Here is a 21,368-nt window from a genome sequence, read left to right on the forward strand (position 1 = left end):
CGACGACGATTCCTACGACGACGACGATTCCTACGACGACGACGATTCCTACGACGACGACGATTCCTACGACGACGACGATCCCTACGACGACGACGACAAATACGACGACAAAAACTACGACAACACCGACGACAACACCGACGACGACGACGACATGGCCAGACTTGAAGCTTTTACCGCTGCCCTTACACCTTATTAGGAACGCTAAAGGACTCTATTCTCGAAGCACTCTCCGCGTTTAATTTTCATTTTAAAGCATCGAGACGATGCTTCTTTGGAAGGGGGGTAATGCCACGTATCATTGTATTGTTTTTTCGTTCACGCTCAAGGCTGCAGGAAAGGGTTGTTATCACTTTTGTTCGTGGCGCGAGAAGCGCCACACTAATCTCGATTGATCGCAGCCATGAAAGGCTGCATCTAGGTTTTTCCAGATTTCTGTAGATGATCTTGTCCTGCTATCTGGAAGTTTCCTTGCCGGCTTTAAATTGAACGATGCCACGAGCAGCGGGCATTCGTAGTTCGACGATTGACAAGCACGCTTGTTGCTTACGCCGCCACCGAGTGATTCAGTTATTTTGCGGGCGCAAGTCAGCCCAAATAAAGAGCTTCGTTTGCAAGTCTTTCTGGTGTCTTCCTGACCGCTGGACTGCCGTCACTACAACGTGACAATATGGCAGACCGCCCTATGCCGTTGTGACTCGCCAGTGTGAATGCGCCGTCAGCTGCTGTAAACTCACTATCCGCAAACAAGAATTAGGCTGGGCTTTTTCGTGGTTTTCAATGTCGGCGCTCGCAGCGATAGCAAAATAAAACAGCATCCCACCAAGGCTGCTTAGCGAAATGTTCTGCTGCTTAGCACGCAATCACCTAATCGCACCCCAGCCTCATTTCAATATTGGGAGAAGTGGAAAAAATTGGCTGGCGCATCCCTTTAGCATCGCTAGCATGAAATCTTCGAAAGCGCGGTTTTCTGCTGGTGGACACCACTGCTACATACTTAAGAGCGTGACAGGTATGCACTGACCCCGGGAGTCAGCTATGCGCCTTTCCTTTCCTAAAAGTCGTCTACAATGTTGTCGACGCCAACGCCAATCGACCGTTGTCGACGCCAATCACGATCATAATCCTTGCTCAGCTCTTACTCTCAATCGCGTTCAACATCCCGTCGAGGCTGAAGCAGCAGCTATAGCCCTGGCCATTACTCAAACAAATGCCAAATACATATTCTCGGATTCTAAATCAGCCTTACGAAATTTCGCCAAACAACGGGTTCACACGCCAGCACATCGTGTTCTCAACAGTGTTGTACCACCGAGTCGGCTCATCACACTCATCTGGGTTCCTGCGCATTGCGGACACTCAGGGAATACGGCTGCACGCAATCACGCCCGATGACTCGTCGACCGGGCGGTGGACGGCCTCCCCTCGTTCCGCAGTGCTAGGGAACGCATGATGACGTACCATGAAGTCACGCTTCACTACCGGGGTTCCCGACTAGTTTACTCCCCTCCCCATAAATCGCTAAATAAGGCCGAGCAAGTCGTTTGGCGACGGATTCAGACAGACACTTTTCCGAACCCGACTATCATCCGTCCTGCAAATTATGCCAACACCCTAAGGCGGATGTTTATCACATACTTAGGGCTTGCCCTAATACTCCAACTCCCCCTTTTCTGAGACTCGACGACCAGGAGAGATGGGAGGCCGTGCTGCACAGCTCACAGCCCGAGGTTCCGCTCCGGATGGTGACCTGGGCCACAGAGGTCGCCAGGGCCCATGGGCTCCTGGCCACCTAGCGCCACCGCGAGGGCCCGCCTGTTCCTGCAACCCCTTATCCCTATCCCCACCCTCACTGGCTTCCATTTAAGGGTTGCTTAATAAAACTTTTTTTTCCTCCTCCTCCTCCAGTGCCGCGTTGCTGCCACAACGTTGTCAACGCCAACGCATGCAGCACACATATCTGTCACCGCTGCCGCGTACTTCAAGCGCGATTGAGGTGTCCACTGACCCGGACATCGTCACGCAGCGCGTTTGAAATCAGCGTGCAGAAAGCGTTCTTGTTAAGCATGCCACACGTTTGTGGCTCTAGATTGCCTCGAGTGCAACGTTCCGAGCTGCATCTATTCCTCTCTGCGCAAAACGAATGACGCGCCGCGTCGCCGCTGCCGCGATTCGATGGAGGCGAATCACAAAATGCGCCCATGTACGGTGCGTTCTCAGTGCACTTTAAAAATCCCTAGCTGGTCGAAATTATTCTGGAGCCCTCCACTACGGCACATTTAGAGCGCAGCTCTTTGGCGCCCGTTTCTGCGTTTCGCGGAGTCGCCGTCGCCGTTGTCCGTTGTGGTCGCGCTTTAAGCTGCGCAACCAATGAAGCAATGGGCAACCAATGGGCAGCTTCGAAAGCAGAGAGAAAAGTGGACACCTCAATCGTGCTTTAAGCAACGTGGCGATGTGCGCTGCATGCGTTGGCCTTGACAACGTTGTGCCAGAAACGCGGCGCTGAAGCCAAGGGCCGTCGGCGTTCGTTGTGTTTATTGGAGTTGGCGTTGACGTTTTACAGTCCGATCATTCTAAGGAAAGGAAGTGAGCACAACTAACTGGCTGCCTGGGTCAGTGGACGCCTGATCCCGCTTATAGGTACAGTACGTGGGGTGATGAGAGAGAGAGAGATGTGGGCTGCAGGCATTGTCAACGTTGTGCCAGAAACGCGGCGCTGAAGCAATAGGCCGTCGGCGTTCATTGTGTTCATTGACGTTGGCGTTGACCGCGGTCATTTTAAGGAAAGGGAGTGCGCATAACTGGCTCCCTGCGTCAGCGGACGCCTAAGTCACGCTTATAGGTAATTGGGGTGATGAGAGAGAGAGAGAGATGTGGGTTGCATGCGTTAGCGCTGATTGATTGATTGATTACAAACATCTTTATTTCTTCAATGTTCTCAGAACATGTGGGTGGGCCGCCTAGTCCGGTAGTCCACTGGCTGCTGCTGCTGCGCTGGCCCTCCCCACCAGCCAGTGCTGACGGTCAGGATCATCGCTGAGCAGAATAGCCTCCCACTGCTCCTCCGAGGGGTTGGGAATGGGGTCAACCAACACCCCCTAGACTTTGAAGGCCGTAGTGCTCCCTCCGTGACGTCACGAGGTGGAGGCGGGTGCGCGACGCGTCGCTGGTATGCGAGCGGGAAGGATGACCTGAGCGGGTCTCGTAAGTCCGATTCTGTAAGATGTGAAAGCGCACACTAATTTGCACCCATATCTGCGCAAGACATCTGAACACATTATTGCCTTTCGTGATAGCTACTACGAATAACACCGCTACGAGCCAATGACTGCGAAGGCTTTGTTGAGGTCTCTTTGGGCGTTTTAAGGTTGATGTGCCTGATCAGACGCGTTTGTTTTTGGAGTTGGTTTTTGCGGCTGTTTAAGCAGCGATAATTTATAACACAAAACACACAGTTTGAGTAATCCAAGTACGAAATTTTATTTCATTATGGAGCCCGCCCACCTACTTGTTACTTAGTGTCTTCAGTTTTCTCTCCTTAGATTTGGTACTGGCATCAGCAATCTTGTCATTTAACCTGCAGCAAAAATTTTTTAGCAGGATATTGGTGCTGCACCATAGCACGTGCTTCAGTACCAGTTCACTAGTGTGTCCGCTGTCACAGGTGTCGAAATCTTGGCTGTCTTCGCTCGTGAGGAGCTCCACCGTCAGGTCTGTGACCACTTTGCGCTGGCATGGCATACTGAGGAAGTCGCTGTTCTTTGACAGCTGCTCAACTACTGCGTAGTTGTGGGCAACAGCATTAACCAAAAACATCGCTGGATGTACCAGACCGCCTCGATCCATCTCTCTAATAAGTTGATAGTGCTTTTCCTCCACGCCGACTGTTAATTCCTTGTCCACAGTCAAGGCGGCCCGGCAACTCTCACACTTGAGCTTTTTTAGCGTGGCGTAAACGGCATATCCTGCGACGTACACCAATACTGGAATGAGGTCTGATTTTGGTCAGTGTCTGTTCAGAGACTACCACATTGCAGTTAGGCCGCGATCTTTCATTTTCCTTAAGAAGTCCATCCCACTGCTGGTCCTCGTCGGTGCAGTCTCTAGATCTTGTGGCCACCAGAGGCAAAGTGTTCTGAAGGCGGAGCTTGTTTTCGCATTCGTACACTTGCCGAATGGACACATGATATTGAGCACCTGCAAGCTGCCTGTACTTCCCAAAGCGGTCCTCCAGGCCATCCGTCTGTATTTTCCCGAGCAGTACATAAGAGAGTTTGAGCTCATCAAGGCAGTACCTGGAAAGTTCGATGAGGCCGTAGGTAGTCTGATGAAGGGCTCCGTGAGTTTCTTTGGTAGGCTTACCGGAGTTGTAATGTTCTGTTTTTTCTTTCCATTCGTCCAACCAGTTGAGCAGGTTGGAAAGAAAAACTATCTTTGCATCGTCCATAGAAAACACTGGCCCTTGAAACGGATCCCTTAGTCTAGTGCCTTTGAACGGAGTTTTGACGTTTACAATCTTCCACCACTTCACAATTATTGCTATGAAACTGGCGGTCCCTTCAATGTGGTTCAAAGTATGTTTCTCTGAAATGACTCGGAGGGCCGGGGGCAGGGTGTCATTAAATACTTGCAAAGCAAGCTTCACATTTTGTTTCTCGATATCAGAGGGAAAAAGGCCTTTTCTGGACAGCGTATACGCATGCCTAAGGAGCTGGCCGAGCTCGATGTTGTAGACGTCCCTTAAGGTGTCGAAAGATGCAGAGAGCATGCGCCGTTCTTGCAACATCCCTTCATCGAATTCCGGGAATGAGAAGCAGTGTTGGTCATTGCGTTGCCGAATCCAGTTGTTTCGGATGCATTTTAGCAAGTGCACAGTGTCGATAATGAAGAACAGTTGCCTCTCGGCTGAGCATGGATGCGGGTAAAGAAAAGTCGGGTGATCGCTGCCTAGGCAAGGGGCAGAGTTCCTGAAATTTTCCATTGCCTTCCCGTTAACCTTGTTGTTGTCGGTTACGACACATATTATTTTATAACCGATGTTCTCAAGTCCACATATGATGCGCTTCAGCAATCTATGCAAGAAGTCACCATCGGCGCCACGTACGGGCACTATGTGGGCCACTTTGAATTTGCATGTTAGGCTCTGCACCATAAAAACCAGGGCACTGTTAGCAGCTTCAGCCGAATTGTGGGCGGCGCCAGTTATACCACCGCCTTTATAATCAAAGAAAGGTTTAATATGGATTTCATCTACCATCAGGGTGACAGTGCGTTGGTAGTGATCCAAGTCGGAAATCCGTGTGGCCATGTATTTCAGGAACGCAGAATCATCGTGTTCTAGCAGAGGGTTCATTCCGTAGGACGAGCATATAGACCTAATTGTCATTGGGTGTGGCAAGATGACGTTCCCGTAGCTGCGCATGTATTTGTAGGCATGGGGCGAAATTGTGAATAAAAGGCAGCAAAACACCATAAATTCAGCTGAATAACGCCTCCAAATCTTGTTCACTAGGAGCAACTTCAACTGCTCGCGAATAAATCGGACGGCACGACCTCTGTCCTCTGTTTCTGTGTCGCAAAGCTTATCGAGCAGGAAAAGGATGGCTGTAAAGGTTTCCTCTTCCGATCTCTCGGAGGCTGAGTCCAGTTTGCTGTCCCATGTTTGGACGCTGTCGAGAAATCCTTCTAGCTCTCTCTTGCTCTTTGCGGTCGCTGGAACGACTAAGCAAGATCCAAGCTTCGTCGTCAAGCACTTCATGAAGTGGAACGTAACGGCCAAGTCCGCTTTGATGGTCACAGAATACTTAATCCATGGGGCCCCATCTTCAACGATGTGGAGGCGAATAATCCGCTCATTGCCCTCAATAGTGTGCCAGAATGAGGAGTTCTTTAGCCGCAAGTGAGCAATTATGTCCTGAATTCGCGAAATTTTGTCTGCGTCTTCCTCTTCACGAAATGTCTCCACAGATTCCGCAAGAGCTTTCTGCATAGCTGAAGCCTCTAAGCGGATCCTCTTGGCCTCTGGGCTCTCCCTTGTTGCATTCTCAGTCGAGAGATACATCGGACAGGCGGGGAATTTGGATGGCACTGCACCTTGACGAAGGCGCGGATATGGCAAAGGAGCCGTGATTGTTCTCCCAGAGGCATCATCGAGGTATGAAGTTTCCTTCAGGATATCCTCTGAGCGGAAATAGGCCTCGCATACCTAAGGAAAATATCACCGGACATGAGTAATTTTTTCCTCTATGCACCGTAAATGCAAATATACCATGCGGAGGTTCTCCCAAAACAGCACATTTCTTAACTATTTCCTTACCGCATGCAAAAGCTTGATTTGGTCGCATAAAAGGCAAATTATAAAGATTAGATTTACATTGTAACGCTTAAGTGAATATCAAATTATTGTTCACTGAAGCTTATCAAAATACACACCTTAATAGGTGTACAAGAAAAGGATACGCGGGCGTTACTTAATGAATTTAGTCGTCAGATTTATTACCGTCACTGTTACCACAAAATTTAGTTCTCGAAGAAACAGAATTACAAGTATAACCGCCGTTTTTAAATTAAGCCGGCGCGCAACGGCGACATAGATAAAGATCCCAATGACATTTAAAAAAAATGCCTGCTCCACAGGTCAAGAAATTATTCTCTTATAATTAGTCAAGAAAAGATGTCCACCACTGCGTCGATTTCACAGAATAAAATATTAGTCAGGAATCTGCAGATTGCTTACCCTGGAGTTCTGCGTACAGACGAAGCCCTGACGCGGTATTGCACGAATCCATTTCTTTCGCAGTTTGTCATCTTGCGGGAACCTAAATACATGGGCTTTGCACTCTGCCGTGTAGTTTCCGCGGCAGCGCGGTACACAACACTTGTTCGGCATAGCGGCGTCACAGTTATTCCATCGCTGCGCCGACAGTAGGGGCACAAAATCTCGCAAAAGGTGAAGCACAACCACGAGGCAAGTATAGGCCCAGAGCGCTCTGCTTGCTACTTTGCTACGAAAAAAAAAAAAACCTAAATACCAGCAAAAAGAAGTGCGGCAGACGCTGCCGCAGAACGCTCATCCGCGTGACGAAATGGTGCTAAGAAGGCGTAGAAACAAGAAGTTTTGTGCGTAACAACAAACTTTTATTGTGAAGACATAAGGCGATCTCGGACAATCCTGACATTTAGCAAGCGTTATTTTCGAAATAAGAATGCAGGATTGCCATGTAACTCGGCTGCGGATGAATATCCCGCGAACGCGGCTTTTCGGGTAGCCCGTTTCCCTATTCACTTGCCTCCCGTGCACCTGCAAAAGCTGTCAAACATGTCAATGACAACGACCGGACTCGAGCGGCGGCGGCGGCTCGCGCTTTCTCGGCCCCCCGCAGCCGCCTCCAGATGATGACGCGCATCACGTGATCAGCAGGAGCGCTGCGGCCTGGAAGTCTAGGGGGTGTTGGGTCAACTAAGGGATTATATTGGCATGCCCACACCATATGGTAGAGGTTAGCTACCGCTCCACAATGTGGACACTGCGGAGAGTATAGTGTAGGGTACCACTGGTGTAATTTAGCTGGTGTTGGGTATGTGTTGGTTTGTAGTCTCCTAAGGGTGTTCTCTTCTAACTTGTTGAGGGATTTGTGTGGTGTTGGGTACTCCTTTCTGGCTGTTCTGTATGGCGCATGATTGTCAGCATACACTGCTAAACCTATTAGGTCGCGGAACCCTTCATGGTCATCAGGAGGAGACGCCCGGTATAGAAGAGCTCGGGCATGCCTGAGGGCGGCTTCGTTTCCTCCTGGTAGTTCCAGGTGACCGGGGAACCAGATGACTGAGACCTGGTTGGGTGGATGCTTAGTCAGCAATGACAACCCTGACTTGTGAATTAATCCGTTATTGAAGTTGCGACAGGCATTCTGGGAATCAGTGAGCACAACGGCGTTGGGGTTAGATGCTACAGCTAATGCAATAGCTGCCTCCTCTGCGTGAGTGGGGTTAGATGTTTTCACCGAGGCGCAGTTCACCATCGACCCTGAAGGCGTTGAGACCACAATAGTCATGACTCCATTCTTTGGTCCTGCTGCGTCCACGTAAAGGGTGTTAATTTGCTTGTCCCATTTCTTCTGCAGGGCTTCACCTCTTGCTTTCCTCCTCTCGGTGTTATATGCGGGATGCATATTCCGCGGAAGGGGGTGCACGTTTATGCGTCTTCTCACATCGCGTGGGACCTCTTCCCTTTGGTCAATTGTATAGGGCAGATTAACATGGATTTTATCGAGCAGTTCTCTGCCGGGTTTTGTAAGTGCGAGCCGATTCAGTTGTGAGAGCCATTGTGCTTCCCACATCTCTTTGAGGGTATTATTACTCCTAGAGCCATGAGCTTTGCCGTTGGCGTGGAGTTCGGTAGCCCCAGTGACGTCTTGTAGGCTTTCCTGATGAGTACCTCTAACTCTTCAATTTCCGACCTGGAGAGGTTAAGGAATGCCGTCCCGTACATTATCCGAGAGATCACGAAAGCTTGCACTAAGCGGATGGTGTCCCTTTCCTTCATGCCATGGTGTTTATTTCGGATACGATGTATCATGCGGACAGCCGCCGCGGTGGCTCAGTGGTTATGGTGCCCGGCTGCTGACCCGAAAGACGTGGGTTCGATCCCGGTCGCGGCGGCCGAATTTCTTTGGAGGCGAAATTCTAGAGGCCCGTGTACTCTGCGATGTCAGTGTGCACGTTAAAGAACCCCAGGTGGTCGAAATTTCCGGAGCCCTCCACTACGGCGTCTCTCATAGCCTTAGTCGCGTTGGGACGTTAAACCCCATAAACCAACCAACCAAGTATCATGCGTAGGATTTGCTCGGTGGATGTTGTAAGCTTCTTCATAGTGGTGGTGTTCAGTCGCCCCTGCGGGATATACTGCCCTAGGATCTTGATCTCCGTGGGTTTCTGTACTGGGTGGTTCTCTATATACACCGAGATGTTCTGCGCTAGGGGTGTCCTCGGGTTCTTCAGGATTAGCAACTCGGACTTTTGCGGCGCACACTGGAGGCCTCTCTCCCTGGCGTACCGGTCCACCGCGTCGGCTGCTGCTTGAAGACGCTCCTAGATCTCGGCGTCACTCTCCGAGTTGCACCAGACAGTGATATCATCCGCATACAATGTGTGTTTGATGCCGGGGATTTCGAAAAGAAGGCCCGGTAGATCTTTCATAGCCAAATTGAACAAGAGGGTGACAGTACCGCCCCTTGCGGAGTTCCCCTCGGGCCTATAGTGATGGGATCTGATTTTATTCCACCGAAGTTTATAGTGGCTTGCCTGGCTGATAAGAAGTTTTTGATATAGTTGTAGGTTCTTGCGACACAGTTGGTATCGGCGAGGCTTTGCAGGATGTTTTTATGTAGAACGTTATCGAACGCTCCTTTCAAATCAAGTGCCAGGATGGCCCTTGTCTGTGACTTGGGAGGTGTCTCAAGGAGGTCTTTGTACAGGTACAAGAGGGCGTCCTGTGTCGATAGGTGAGGGCGAAAGCCGAATTGAGTATTAGGTAGGAGGTTGTTTTCTTCTAAGTATCTACTCAGTCTCGTGTTGATGACCCTCTCTATGAGCTTCCCCAAACACGAGGTCAGCGATATCGGTCTTAGATTATCCAGTTTAAGGGGTTTGTTCGGCTTCGGAATGAACCGAACCTCGGCTGTCTTCCAGGATATTGGTAGCGTTCCTGTAGCCCAATGCTGTTCGTTGAAGCATTCCACCAGCGAGGTGATGGTGTCATCGCTGAGGCTAAATAAGAGCTTCGCTGTTATTTGATCTGGACCTGGAGCTGCATTTTTTCTCATGGCCGCGATTTCTGCTTTGATTTCTTCTTTCGTGAGTGGGATGTCCAGCTTGGGATTTGGCAGTCCAGAATACTCCGGCTGTTCCACGACTTGGTCCGTGCATAGATACCTGGTCTTGAGCTTTTCCATCAACTCTGTGTCCGTACCCGGCGTGGTGTGTACGATCTTCGTGAGCCTGTCTTTAGTGGCCGACTTGCTGCTGCTGGGGTCAATTAGGACACGTAGGAGCTTCCAAGTCTTTGACACACCTAGCTTCCCCTGAATACCATCGCAGAGCGAATTCCAGTTCTGTCTGGTTAAGGATATGGCATAGGATTCTGCCTTTTTGTTTATCTCCTCTATTTTTTTTATTGAGTTTGCGGTTAAGCCGTTGTCTGCGCCATCTCTTTGTCAATGAGTGCCTCGCTTCCCATAAATGTAGAAGGTGCGGATCGACCGCTGGGCAATCTTCTGTCGTGCAGACCTCTTTTGTAAAGGCTTTCAAAGAGTGCACCTCATCTTTAGCCCATTCCTCTAGGTCGGTAATAGGGTTTGCAGTAGATGCCTGGGCCTTTCTCCACCTGTCCCAGTTCGTAACTCTTACGATACCTATTTTGCGCTTGCATGCGTTTGTGCTTATCTCCAGAGAGAGTATGAAGTGATCGCTTCCCAGGTGCTGTGCGGTATTCTTCCAAATGGCGTTTTGTATGTTAAGCTTTGAGTGGAACGCGGCAGCGTCTTGCAACGCTGCCAGGGTGTCCACAGAACGCCACCGCCCGTTCAACTCTACGCCCTTCTCGTCGGTATTTTTTTTTTTTTTTTGAGGAAAGGAAATGTGTCTGTCTCGCATACCTCGGTGGACACCTGAACCTCACCGTAACGGGAAGGGAGAAAGATGGGAGTGAACGAAGACGCCGTATTCACTAGACGCGCCTTTGTTCATTCCAAACCAGCGAGCTGGCATGGCGGAGTCAGCCTAGTCGCAGCGCTGGTGAAATTTTGAAGATGTACCAACTAGCTCAAACCACCATCTTGCTTCAGCCTGCTCGTCTCGCACTCCGGGGACCCTGGTTCGATTCCCCAACTCGACCAATTTCCTACTCGAATTTATTTATTTATCTGGTCTGAATATAAAGGTTAATTGAGCTAATTGGTTGAGTAAGCAATTAACTAAACTCAGTCGCACTTACTTGAAGCATCACTATACCATCCCTTTAATTGGTTGCAGGGTTACTAGCCAAAGTACAATTGGCCCTGTTTGAAATTCGCGCACTCTGACGTCACGACCATGTCGACCAATTGAAAAGCGTGACATTTCTGTCGACAACTCCAGTTCCTCTCGCTCGTAACGCCTCCCACGGCTGTGGCAACCTCGCGAAATACTTGTCAGACCTCGTTTTCGAGAACCAGACATTGGTGCAGCAAGTCGAGCATATGTCCATCTATATCTTCTACCACAAGGCTTCCATCACAACAATCAAGAACTCGTCATTCTGTGTTTCTTGAAGAAGGAATACGTGTGAAAAATAACAAATTGTCTGCATTTGTACATGCTTGTCTTGCTCGAATCCTTTGCCTCAATCTGTCGAAAAGCTGGGACAGCTGATGAGCTGCGCTCAAATCTCGCATTAAGAAGTTACTTCTTGCCGACGAATTGCGAATACGTTACGTATTCGTCGGCAATTTTTTTTTTCTTTCACTCCACCTTCCTCGACGCGATTCAGGGGTCCACCGAGAAGCGAGACAGTTACTGAACCATTTTCTTTTCCTCAAAAACCCCTTTGTCACTACGGCGGCCGCTGCTGCTGATCGCACGCGGCGTATTTCAGGGTGCTGCCTTGAGAGGCATTTGGTGGCATTTTTTTGCCACCGCGCGCCACTCATGACGATGAAGGAACCACGAGGCGCGAGCTGTGCGCGCGTAGTACTCACGTGAGCATTTGCGAGCGCGATCCACCCAAGGGCGACGAACATAGCGCGAGGTGGGTATGGGTAGACTACGCGAAACCAGGGAACGATACTGAAGAACCCCAGGTGTTCGAAATTAATCCGGAACCCTTCATTACAATGTCTTTCATAGGTAAGGGGCTACTTCGGGTCGTTAAACCTTACATACCACACCACGCAAAGGTGGCTCAGTGGCTTTGGCGTTCGTTTACTGATTCCGAGGTTATGGGTAGGTTATAGGGGTTTAACTTCACAAAGCGACTCAGGCTATGAGGTACGTAGTACTGAAAACTGATTCTTCTGAGGTCGCGACGGGTGCATTTCGATACTATGTTAGCATCGAAATGCACTGTCGATGCATCCTACTGTCGTAAAAAGACATAGTCAAAACCGACAGCACACCGCAAGAGAAACAGGATATGCGCTTGTCTCATCCCTCTTGCTATGTTCTGTTTTGGCCCCAAGTCTTTTTACGAAAATATGCACCAACTTGCCCCCCAGTAAGAATTATTAAACCACTTTTCTACTACGGCGTCCTTCATAGCTTATGTGTCGCTTCGAGGCGTGAAACGACACTGTTTTACAAAATTTTCCTTTACGGCAGCTGGGGAACGCGGAAGTTATCTCGTGCGTTCGAAAACGCCCGCGTCCCGAGGAAAGCTCTAATATACATATCGCTGTAAAATAGAGGAGAAGGAGACAAATCTAACGCAAAAATTGAGACAGTATTTATAACGCAGTAACTATTAAAGCACAAACGAATTAAAACAGCACAAAAAACGTAACACGTAAACTACAGCGGCGCAGCGAGACCACGTCTTGTAGTCATGTGAGCAGCGCGTCCACCCAAACAGGCGCAGTAGGTACTCGTCGTCCGCAGAACGCTACGCGGACTCACAGCATCCCATCGAGTCCATCCCTGGCATCAGCAGCAGCGACGACGACCGGGTCGGAGCCAGAACGCGGTCACGACGTCGACAAAGCAGCACGACACGGCGTGCTGGGTGTCGTAGACCTTGGCCCTCCTGACGCCCCTGCCCAGGCAGGATCGCCACGCCAAGTGCGACGAAAGCCACGAGGACCAGCAGGCTTCCGAAGGGGACCGACCAGGGATGTTTACCGGGCGAAAATTTCGCTGCGCTGCTGGCTGTGGAACAAAGTTCCGCCCTCGGAGGAGGTGGTGTGCAACATGGCGGCCGTCGCTGCTGCTTCCCTTCCGCTGACGTGGCAGCGACGAGGCTGGTCGGGAGTCTCGAAGGCTGCTCTCCTTCCATGGTGCAGTTCCCAGGGAGGCCCGCAGACGCACTCGCGCCGATCATGGCGCGCGATTCCAGTGCCGTTGTGGAAGCCTCTTTTTGGGAGAGCCGTGGCAGGGGCAGGAGCACTGCGGCGACCATCGACAGGGAGACGACTGTCCGTTTCTTCGTCTTCCTTCGAATATATGAGCGGGCGCACGAACTCACGTGACCTGGCCTTCTTTTTTCTGGTCTGGTAGCCTCGTCGGCAGGTAAGCGTTCTTACCTTTTTTTTTTTTTTTCAGTGGTGCACGCTTATTGGCTCAGGGCATATAAGAGGAGACTGCGGGGAAGTGGGGGAGAGGGGGGAGAGGGCGGAGATGGAATAAACCCCGAGAATGCAAGTTCAAAAGTGTCCGTTAGCACGCATAATAACGCGCACGACGTGCACAACTTCAGTGCATACGCGGCGTCGTTGTGATGCTGTGACTCCTTCGGTGATGCCCGTGAAAACGTTTATTGGTACTTACGGTGAGATCGAATTAAGGAGTTCCTCAGCTTGAGCGGCAGCACGGGTCCGCCTAACCATCCTTTGGTGTGGAGCGGGGTCTGAGCTCAGAAGCAAGGCCTCCCACTGTTCGTTTGCGAGAGTATTATCTTGGGAGGCACATTGTATCGTGTGGCTGATTAGAGTAGTTGCCAGACTCTCGCCATTGTTCGTTGTATGAGGAGGGGGAACGACTTCGTAGTGAAGTTTTAGAATTCGACGGGGGATCTTATACGGGCCTTTCGCGGCGTCGAATTACGTCCGCACCCACACATGGTCACCAGTCTTGCACGTACGCCGTGTGGTCCTTAATCCGTAGCCGGGCAAGCCGTCCTACTTCACCTGCACGCTGTAGCTAAGCGGTGCGTGTTCTCGCCAGTCGCGTCCGGCAGCATTGCTTCAAGCTTCGTGCAAGCGTCCTGCTTTCCCCTCTATGTAGTACGACTTGGAATGCGGTTGACAGGTTTGTCTCCTGGACGGCGGTGTTGCATGCGAAGACCACGTATAGGGTAAGACGGTATCCCATGTCTTGTGTACGGCGACGCAGCATGTGTCGGTAATTTTTTTTTTAGCAAAGGAAATGGAGTTGGTGGTGAAAAAAACTGGCGGGGGCTTAGCTTTGGTCAAGCCTGGTAGGTTGCGAAAGCGCGCAGCGCCTCCAACTGAAGGAACGCAGTGCGCCGCGTCTACAGGTCACGCGTGGCTACCGGCTTTTTGACGAAAGGAAATGGGGCAGTAATTCTCTGTCATCTCGGTGGACATCCTAACCGCACCGTAAAGGAAGGGAGGAACGCCACCACCCGTTCGGCGCGATGCCTTGTTGTTGTGACTGAAAGAATGAGAACTTGTAGAACGCCGCCGGGCTCGCCATTCTGCGGCATAGGCGCATTGCTTAGCCAACCGCTCCTGCCTTTCTCTTTCTTCACCTGTATCCTCGGCACGGCGCCGGCGTTTGCGCGCAGCACGTCGCTCCTGCGACGCCTTGTGCAACTCCTCAGACATGACTAAGCGGCAGTGATGCCAACTCAGGTCAACGTTTTCTCCCTAGATTGAACCCCCAAAAATCCCTAGATTGAAGAAAAATCCCTAGCCTATAATTGTTTAATTGTTAATGCGACCATTTGAGCTTTAACAGTCTCAGCGCAGTTCACTGCTTCGTCCATTGGTTACACAATCTGTCAGACATAAATAAAAGCGTGTTAGCCATAATTGCACCTTTTTTTTGTAGATTTACCTTACATAGAGGGCCCACAGATGGCGCCAGCTTTTACAGAGACGTGTGGTCACTGGAGAGAAAGATGGTGAGCGACGACGCTCACGAGCAGACGACTCCCGTTTCACCGCACCGGCTTTTGAGCTGCTCCTTCAGCCGGCTTATCTTTACGCGCAAAGAACCTATGCAGCCCTTTGAAATATAAATGCAGTTGATACCAAGTTGAAAGGGAACATTCAGAAGCGGTGAAATGGCGTACCTCACCACACAGTTATTTATTAATCATAGTCGCAATCAAAGACCGTCAAATAGTTTTGGAGCTACTAAGGATTGACGTCCCGAGAAACTGACATAACCAAAAATGTAATCTTGTTATAGTTACACAGCAATGATACAGATATAAGATTGGTAATTACAAAATCAGAAAGTAATTCCTCACAACTTTAAATGTGTGTTTTGGTTGAACAGCACGTTTAAATCAAGTGGTCTAGCATACGTGGAGAATGCGAACAATTATGGCACTTTTTGATAAAGGTAAGCGGTGAGCGTAAACGTAGCGCGTTGATCCAGGCACTAAAAGTCAAAATTCAACTTCCTCTTTTGTAGAGGAGCAGGCACTCGAAGCGCCGGAGATGGCACGCACGTTAAACAGTTTGAAATTCACATGGTTTCGTTTTTCCTCCCTGTTGATATGTTTTGCCGCGCTTGTAGCGTGTCCCACCAGGCATCGGATCCAGGATCACCGCCGCATTGCCGAAGGAGGAAGGAAACGTGGGCCGGAGACGGGGAGTAGGGGAAGTGAAGGAAAAACGCTTTATACACTTATTTACATTATTTACATAGAGCGGGACTGAGAATGGCTCTCAGTGGAAGGGGAACGTCTTCGTCAACCGTAGTCGACTGGAGCAAGCAGGCTTCTCTCGGCCACACTCACGGCCGAGTTAAATATCGTTCGGTTTCCCCAGATCCCTGGCTGGGGAATAATGTTCGACGAGCACTGTCCAATCGGATGGACCGAAGGGGACGTTCTTGTTACCACCCACGGCTGGGCAGGTGCGGGCTTTTCCACTCTCTCGCAGCTGGGTCGATGAGAGGGGGAGATGCTGACTCATCCAGCCCTGCGGGAAAGGAATCTCCCGAAGTCTTCCAGCAGGTGAATGAACTTGCTTCCCCGCCGATTGCCCAGAACGCGAGTCGGGGACACAGAATTCTTCAATTAACCGCCAGCGTGACCGGCGCCGGCACGTCGCTTCCGCTGTGGTCGCTCGACGCTCGGACAATACCTCCGGCGCGTCTCCGGCCTTCGCCGCTATAGTGGTCACCTCCGCTCAAGGAATTTCGCTGGGGTTACTGCTGACAATGGCCCTTGACATTCCTGCTACACTAATCCGCTGAGGCTCGGAGGGGCATTCCAAGCATCCCACTTCCCACCGCCGTCGCGAGGTTGTCGGCCTCGTTGATTGTTCACGGTAGCTGCTTGATCGGGCCCACGTGGTCAGAAGTACGGTCACAACACTGTACAGTAGGCGATAATTTCGCGTTACAGAACTGCTTTCGCCCTCTCTCGGCTCGGCAGAATACTAAACATAAAGGAGTAGTAATTAGCATTTTTCATAGTTTTTTCTGTTCCAAGCGCAAAATAATCAGATACACCCGCCATTAAGCCGCTTAGAGTAGCAATTCTACGGCATCTCAAGATCCCTAGATTTCACAAAAAAGACGCTAGATCCCTAAAGCAAAGAAAAAACCCCTAGATCTAGGGATAAATCCCTAGGGTTGGCATCACTGCTAAGCGGAGCGCGCCTGCGGCGGCCCGTGTATCCTCTCCTAGCGAGCGCCCTCACGCGGCGGGCCGAGGAGGCCGTCACGTGGTAGCCACCGCGCCGAGCGAAGGAACGACTACGGGCGAAGAGACGAATTGGGGCCCCTGCTCTCTTCTGGTCGTGACGTCACGCTGTCACGTGGTCGTGCCACGTGACAGCGAAGGAACGACCTCCGCCGACGGCAGAAAAGTGCTAGCAATATTGCTTTCGCAATAAAACATTTATCGTCAATTAAATTTTAACAGAAAGGTGATTGCGGTAGTACCGTATTGGCCCTTGCCCCTCACAACACAAGATGGAGCCCCTATTCCGGGGCCCCATTGGCAAGCAACGCCGCCTGCATCCGTCGAACCAAGGCCTTTTGGGTCTTTAGGTCTTGACAGCCGAGCAGGGCCGTCTCCCAGTCCTCTCTGGTGGGGTTGGGGGGGGGTGATAGGTCACCTCCCCACAGAACTGGCACGCGCCATCAAAGGATGTATTGAAACGTTTAAGCATCGCCGGGCACAGTACAGCGTTCAGTAACTGTCTCACTTCTCCGCGAACACCCGAACCGCGCCGTAAGGGAAGGAAGGTGGGACTGAAAGAAGAAAGAGTGAAAGAGGTGCCTTAGTGGAAGGGTCGGGAATAATTTCGATCACCTGGGGATCTTTAACGTGCGCTGACATCGCACAGCACGCGGGCGCCTCGCGTTTCGCCTCGATCGAAATGCGGCCGCCGCGACCGGGTTCGAACCCACGAACTCCGGCTCGGTAGACGAGCGCCTTAACCACTGAGCAACCACGGCGGAGCTTGCGTTGGTATATGGACTTCAGTCCCAGGTCCTGTCGTGATTGCTCAATGGGTAGGACGCTGTCCGAGTCCCCGTTGATATGTTGTAGAATTTTTGAATCAAGTTTATAAACCCACGAGTTTCTTCTCCGTCAGCTCCTCATCCGATACCGACATAAATTTATTTCGGCCTCACCCCGAACCGCCTAATTTATGTCGGGACTTACCATTACCAGCTCAGGGAGAATAAACTCTAAGGTTTATGATCACACGCGATCTTATTAAAGCACGCTATCTTTATTTTTAAAAAATTCAGGGGGCACTTTGACTGTCTAAAGTGGGTAGAGGCGGAAGCGTTTTCCGCAGCACCTTCGCTGTTTCTGTGGCACCGGTGGCGTCACATATAATTTAGTACAAATTACTAAGTGATGACAAATCTCTAATTAATGGTTAATTATTGCCTGAATACTAATTAACCGCTAATTAATGACGCTTAAGCTTCGCCTTTAGGAGTGGAACGCGACAGCGCGTTGTAGCGCTGCCAGGGAGTCCACGGAACACCACCCGTTCAGCGCGATGCCTTGCCCTTTGAACGCAACGCTTTTTGAGGAAAGGAAATGGCGCAGTAATTCTCTGTCATCTCGGTGGACACCTGAACCGCACCGTACAGGAAGGGAGGAAGTGGGAGTGAAGGAAGATAGATAAAGAGGTGGCAAGAATATAAGCGCAACAAGACGACACAAAGAAGGAGGAAAAACGACAGGACAGCGCCTGTCCTGTCGTTTTTCCTCCTTCTTTGTGTCGTCTTGTTGCGCTTATATTCTTGCCAGCTATGAACCAACATGCCCCGGAGAGTGTTTTACTGAGATAAAGAGGAGCCGTAATGAAGAAAATGAAATGTATTTGAGGAAAGGAAATTGGCTGTGGCTAGAGTTCCGTCCAGACGGAACTACAATTTGTGCTAGAGTTCCGTCTAGACGGAACTACAATTTGCGCTAAAGTTCCGTCCAGACGGAACTGCATGTAGCGATGGGGTTCCGTCCAGACGGAACTGTATCTGACACCATACAGTTCCGTCCAGCATTATCTGCCACAAGAGTTATGTCAAGACGGAATTAAAGCTGGCGTTAGGGATTGGGAAACCAGTTTCCTTGCAGTCTTTTGCATGTTTACTTTAAAAAGTGGCAATCCTGTTCCGCCTAATGTGTGACAGGATATTGTGCTGCATCATTTTATTTTCCAAGCAGTCAGTGAGAAATGGCAATAGAACGAGTTTTGGCTTGGGTTTGTTGGTGTGTTTGCATAATGCTTGTTGACCGTTTGTGTACGTCTTAGTCTTTTTCGCGCTACGTCATCTTGCAGCACAAACAGCGACAGGGCATCAAATCACTTCGCGAAGAGTTTCTGCACTCTGCTTCTAACACTGCCATTTTCACGATCCTGCATGCGTGCACGGAAGTTATACCTTCGAGGATGTAACTGAACGCAGCACGCGGACAGATATTTTTTTACCCTCGCACGCAGGCCTCGGACGCGCGCCTACTCTCGACGCCAGTCGCCATCTGTCGGCGCGCGCGGCCCGAGGGACTGCGGGTCGCGCCGGCGCCGCGCATAGAACGCATGTTTACGTGTTCGCTTCTGCCGTTTTGTGCTCCATCAGCTAACGTATGAGGGTGTGTGCTGTGCGTCACTACTCACATTTGCCCTCTTCCAGACAGTGCTGCGGTTATCTTGTGCGCAGTTACTCGTTAACGTGACATCCGAGGGTAGTCGACCAGGTAGTGTACGGACTGGAAACCGGCACTTCGAAGCAGATTTCTGCGCTGTCGTGTCGTTTGTTGTCGCCTTTTACGTGCGATATCATCTATGATAATATTATGCATTAGAATGTAGATCTATTGACTTGACTCAGTGGAGTAGTAACTGGATAGGCGAGCTGCAGACTGAAGGTTGTCCCGACGGAGCGCGTGTTTTCGATCACCAGTACGTGTTCAGTATCCTTGCGCTGAGTTTGCTCTAGTTCCAATTCAGAACATTTAATGCACAGGATTGTAAGCACGACCACTACCGATTTCAGCTGCTTTTTCCGCACACATGTCAGAGGTATCTGGGGGGTAAAGGTTTATCTATAGTATCTTTCTGCTGTTGGTATCTACCTTAGCTTGGTTTGGTTTATTAAGGTTTTACGTTCCAAAGCGACTCAGGTTATGAGGGACGCCGTAGTGAAGGGCTCCGGAAATTTCGACCACCTGGGGTTCTTTAACGTGCACTGACATCGCACAGTACACGGGCCTCTAGAATTTCGCCTCCTTCGAAATTCGGCCGCCGCGGCCGGGATCGAACCCGCGTCTTTTGGGCCAGAGCAGAGAGCCGTAACCACTGAGCAACCGCAGCGGTGCGGTATCTACATTATTCATAGGAAAATATGCGCGATTTCATTACATTTTCCACACTTAGCCAAACGCCTACGCAACGTCTCACACGCGGCGAGAGCTCCTGAATAACATAACGCGACTTCGGACCTCAGAATTAGTGAAAGCTGGATTAGCTGCTCATATCTATTGAAGCTTTTATAAATTAAGCGAAAGTACGTTTTTATGCAGAAGGTTGCATAAACCATGACAAAATTTGTTTTCTGTTGGCGCTGCGACTCAGTTGAGCTCACAGCGGTAATTTGTTGATAAACTGGCGCGGCGACAAGAAAGCCGTTTGTGGAAGGGGGGGGGGGGAGGGGTTTTTATGGCCGGCAGGAAGGAATAAGAGTGCATGGGAATTTGATCTGCATACTAGCCGCACACCTAATTCTTGATATTGAATAAAAAGTTTCTTTGCGGTGGAGCACCAAGACGGAATTCGATTAAGCACGAGCGCGTTCTAAGCGCCGGCACAATTAACCTGAATGTCAAACTAAATGTCATTAAAACGCGTCAGTGTTATCGCTTTGATAACGTAAATACTTCCTGCAACACAGCCACGCAGCGGAAGTATGCTCGACAATGTTTTTTTAGCGCCCGAAGCGCGGCTATATGCAGGCGCGGCCGCGGAACTGCCGCAGCCCCGCAGTCCCCAAAGAAACGCCCGCACCGCGGCGCGCCAGTCGGTGCAAAATGGCCGCGCCCAGGAGAGGCTCAAAAATCTGGTCTATACATGCGTAGAGAGAACATCTGGGTACAGCTTTGTCAACTGGTTATTCCAGAGGCAAATAAATGCTTTATGTAGGTAGAAATCACCCATTTTGTATAGTATGGACAGTACGGACAATATACAGTTTTAGTTTTACGTACGTAGAACCTTCACGCACGTAAACGTGACCAGTCTACGTAGCGTGCGCTCGTGTCGCTTCGTGCAGTTTTAGCTACACGTACAGGACGCAAACTGTGTAGATCTGCCATAGAGCCTAAAAACTGTGCTAGCATGTTGTGCCGCGCCATCTAGTACTGATAAAGAAAACTAATTTTGTCTAGTCGAGCTGCTTGGAGCGGAGCCAGGCAAAGCCATAGTGCAGGCGCTAAATACTTTCCCCCTTTCTTCTGACAAACGTTGAGCGATTTCATACCACCGAACTGTATGTTGCATGTTGTCTTCAAAGGGATTGCATTTCTTTACGTCCCGCGGCATATTTAAATAATTGCTTTTCGAGAAGCGAAGGCGCGCTGGTGTCCCACTCATATTGACGACGTGTGCGTATAGAGTCAAAACGTGCACCGTTTTGCTTTTCCCGCTGACTGTGCCGAGGGTCTCGTGATGTCCCGCGAGGTTTTGAGCTTCGCGTGGTCTCGCGAGACCGTCGGCACACTCGTTGCTATGACGACCACAGACGCTTCTCCGTCAGGCTTAGGAGCTGCTGAAACGGATTTCTATGTGGAAAACAAAAGGTAGTTCTCACCTAAAACTTCATGCGAGAGCAAGAATGGACCAACTGAAGGCAAATACCGCAGTTTACAGCACGATACCACGTCGAGGGATTAGCGACGAAGCTGTTATCGTTGCGAAGCGGGCGGGCAGGGCGCCGCCATCTTGCCAACGCCA

The 21,368-nt window shown here is 50.4% G+C and overlaps 2 protein-coding genes across 5 annotated transcripts in view; one reads left to right on the forward strand and one right to left on the reverse strand.

Moving 5' to 3' along the window:
* The window catches only part of LOC149372280 (alpha-galactosidase A-like), a 29,993-nt gene extending 15,473 nt beyond the window's left edge, over positions 1-14,520 (reverse strand). For 2 of the 3 annotated variants that reach the window (XM_089566724.1, XM_089566721.1), the window contains exon 1: positions 14,462-14,520. Coding sequence is in view for 1 of the 3 variants with exons in the window: in XM_089566722.1 (XP_089422848.1) it covers positions 12,652-12,656 (5 nt within the window). In the remaining 2 variants the exon portion in view is untranslated. Of the gene's footprint in view, positions 1-12,651; positions 13,332-13,518; positions 14,250-14,461 lie in introns of those variants that run through there. The other variant, XM_089566722.1, reaches the window with a different exon arrangement.
* LOC149372281 (uncharacterized) overlaps positions 12,579-21,368 on the forward strand; it is a 131,883-nt gene continuing 123,093 nt past the window's right edge. For both annotated transcript variants that reach the window (XM_089566714.1, XM_089566713.1), the window contains exon 1: positions 12,579-13,260. The gene's annotated coding sequence lies outside the window, so the exon portion shown is untranslated. The remainder of the gene's footprint in view (positions 13,261-21,368) is intronic.

Source organism: Amblyomma mixtum, chromosome 1 (genome assembly GCF_055824585.1).
Source record: "Amblyomma mixtum isolate Tamu chromosome 1, ASM5582458v1, whole genome shotgun sequence".
Classification (NCBI taxonomy): domain Eukaryota; kingdom Metazoa; phylum Arthropoda; class Arachnida; order Ixodida; family Ixodidae; genus Amblyomma; species Amblyomma mixtum.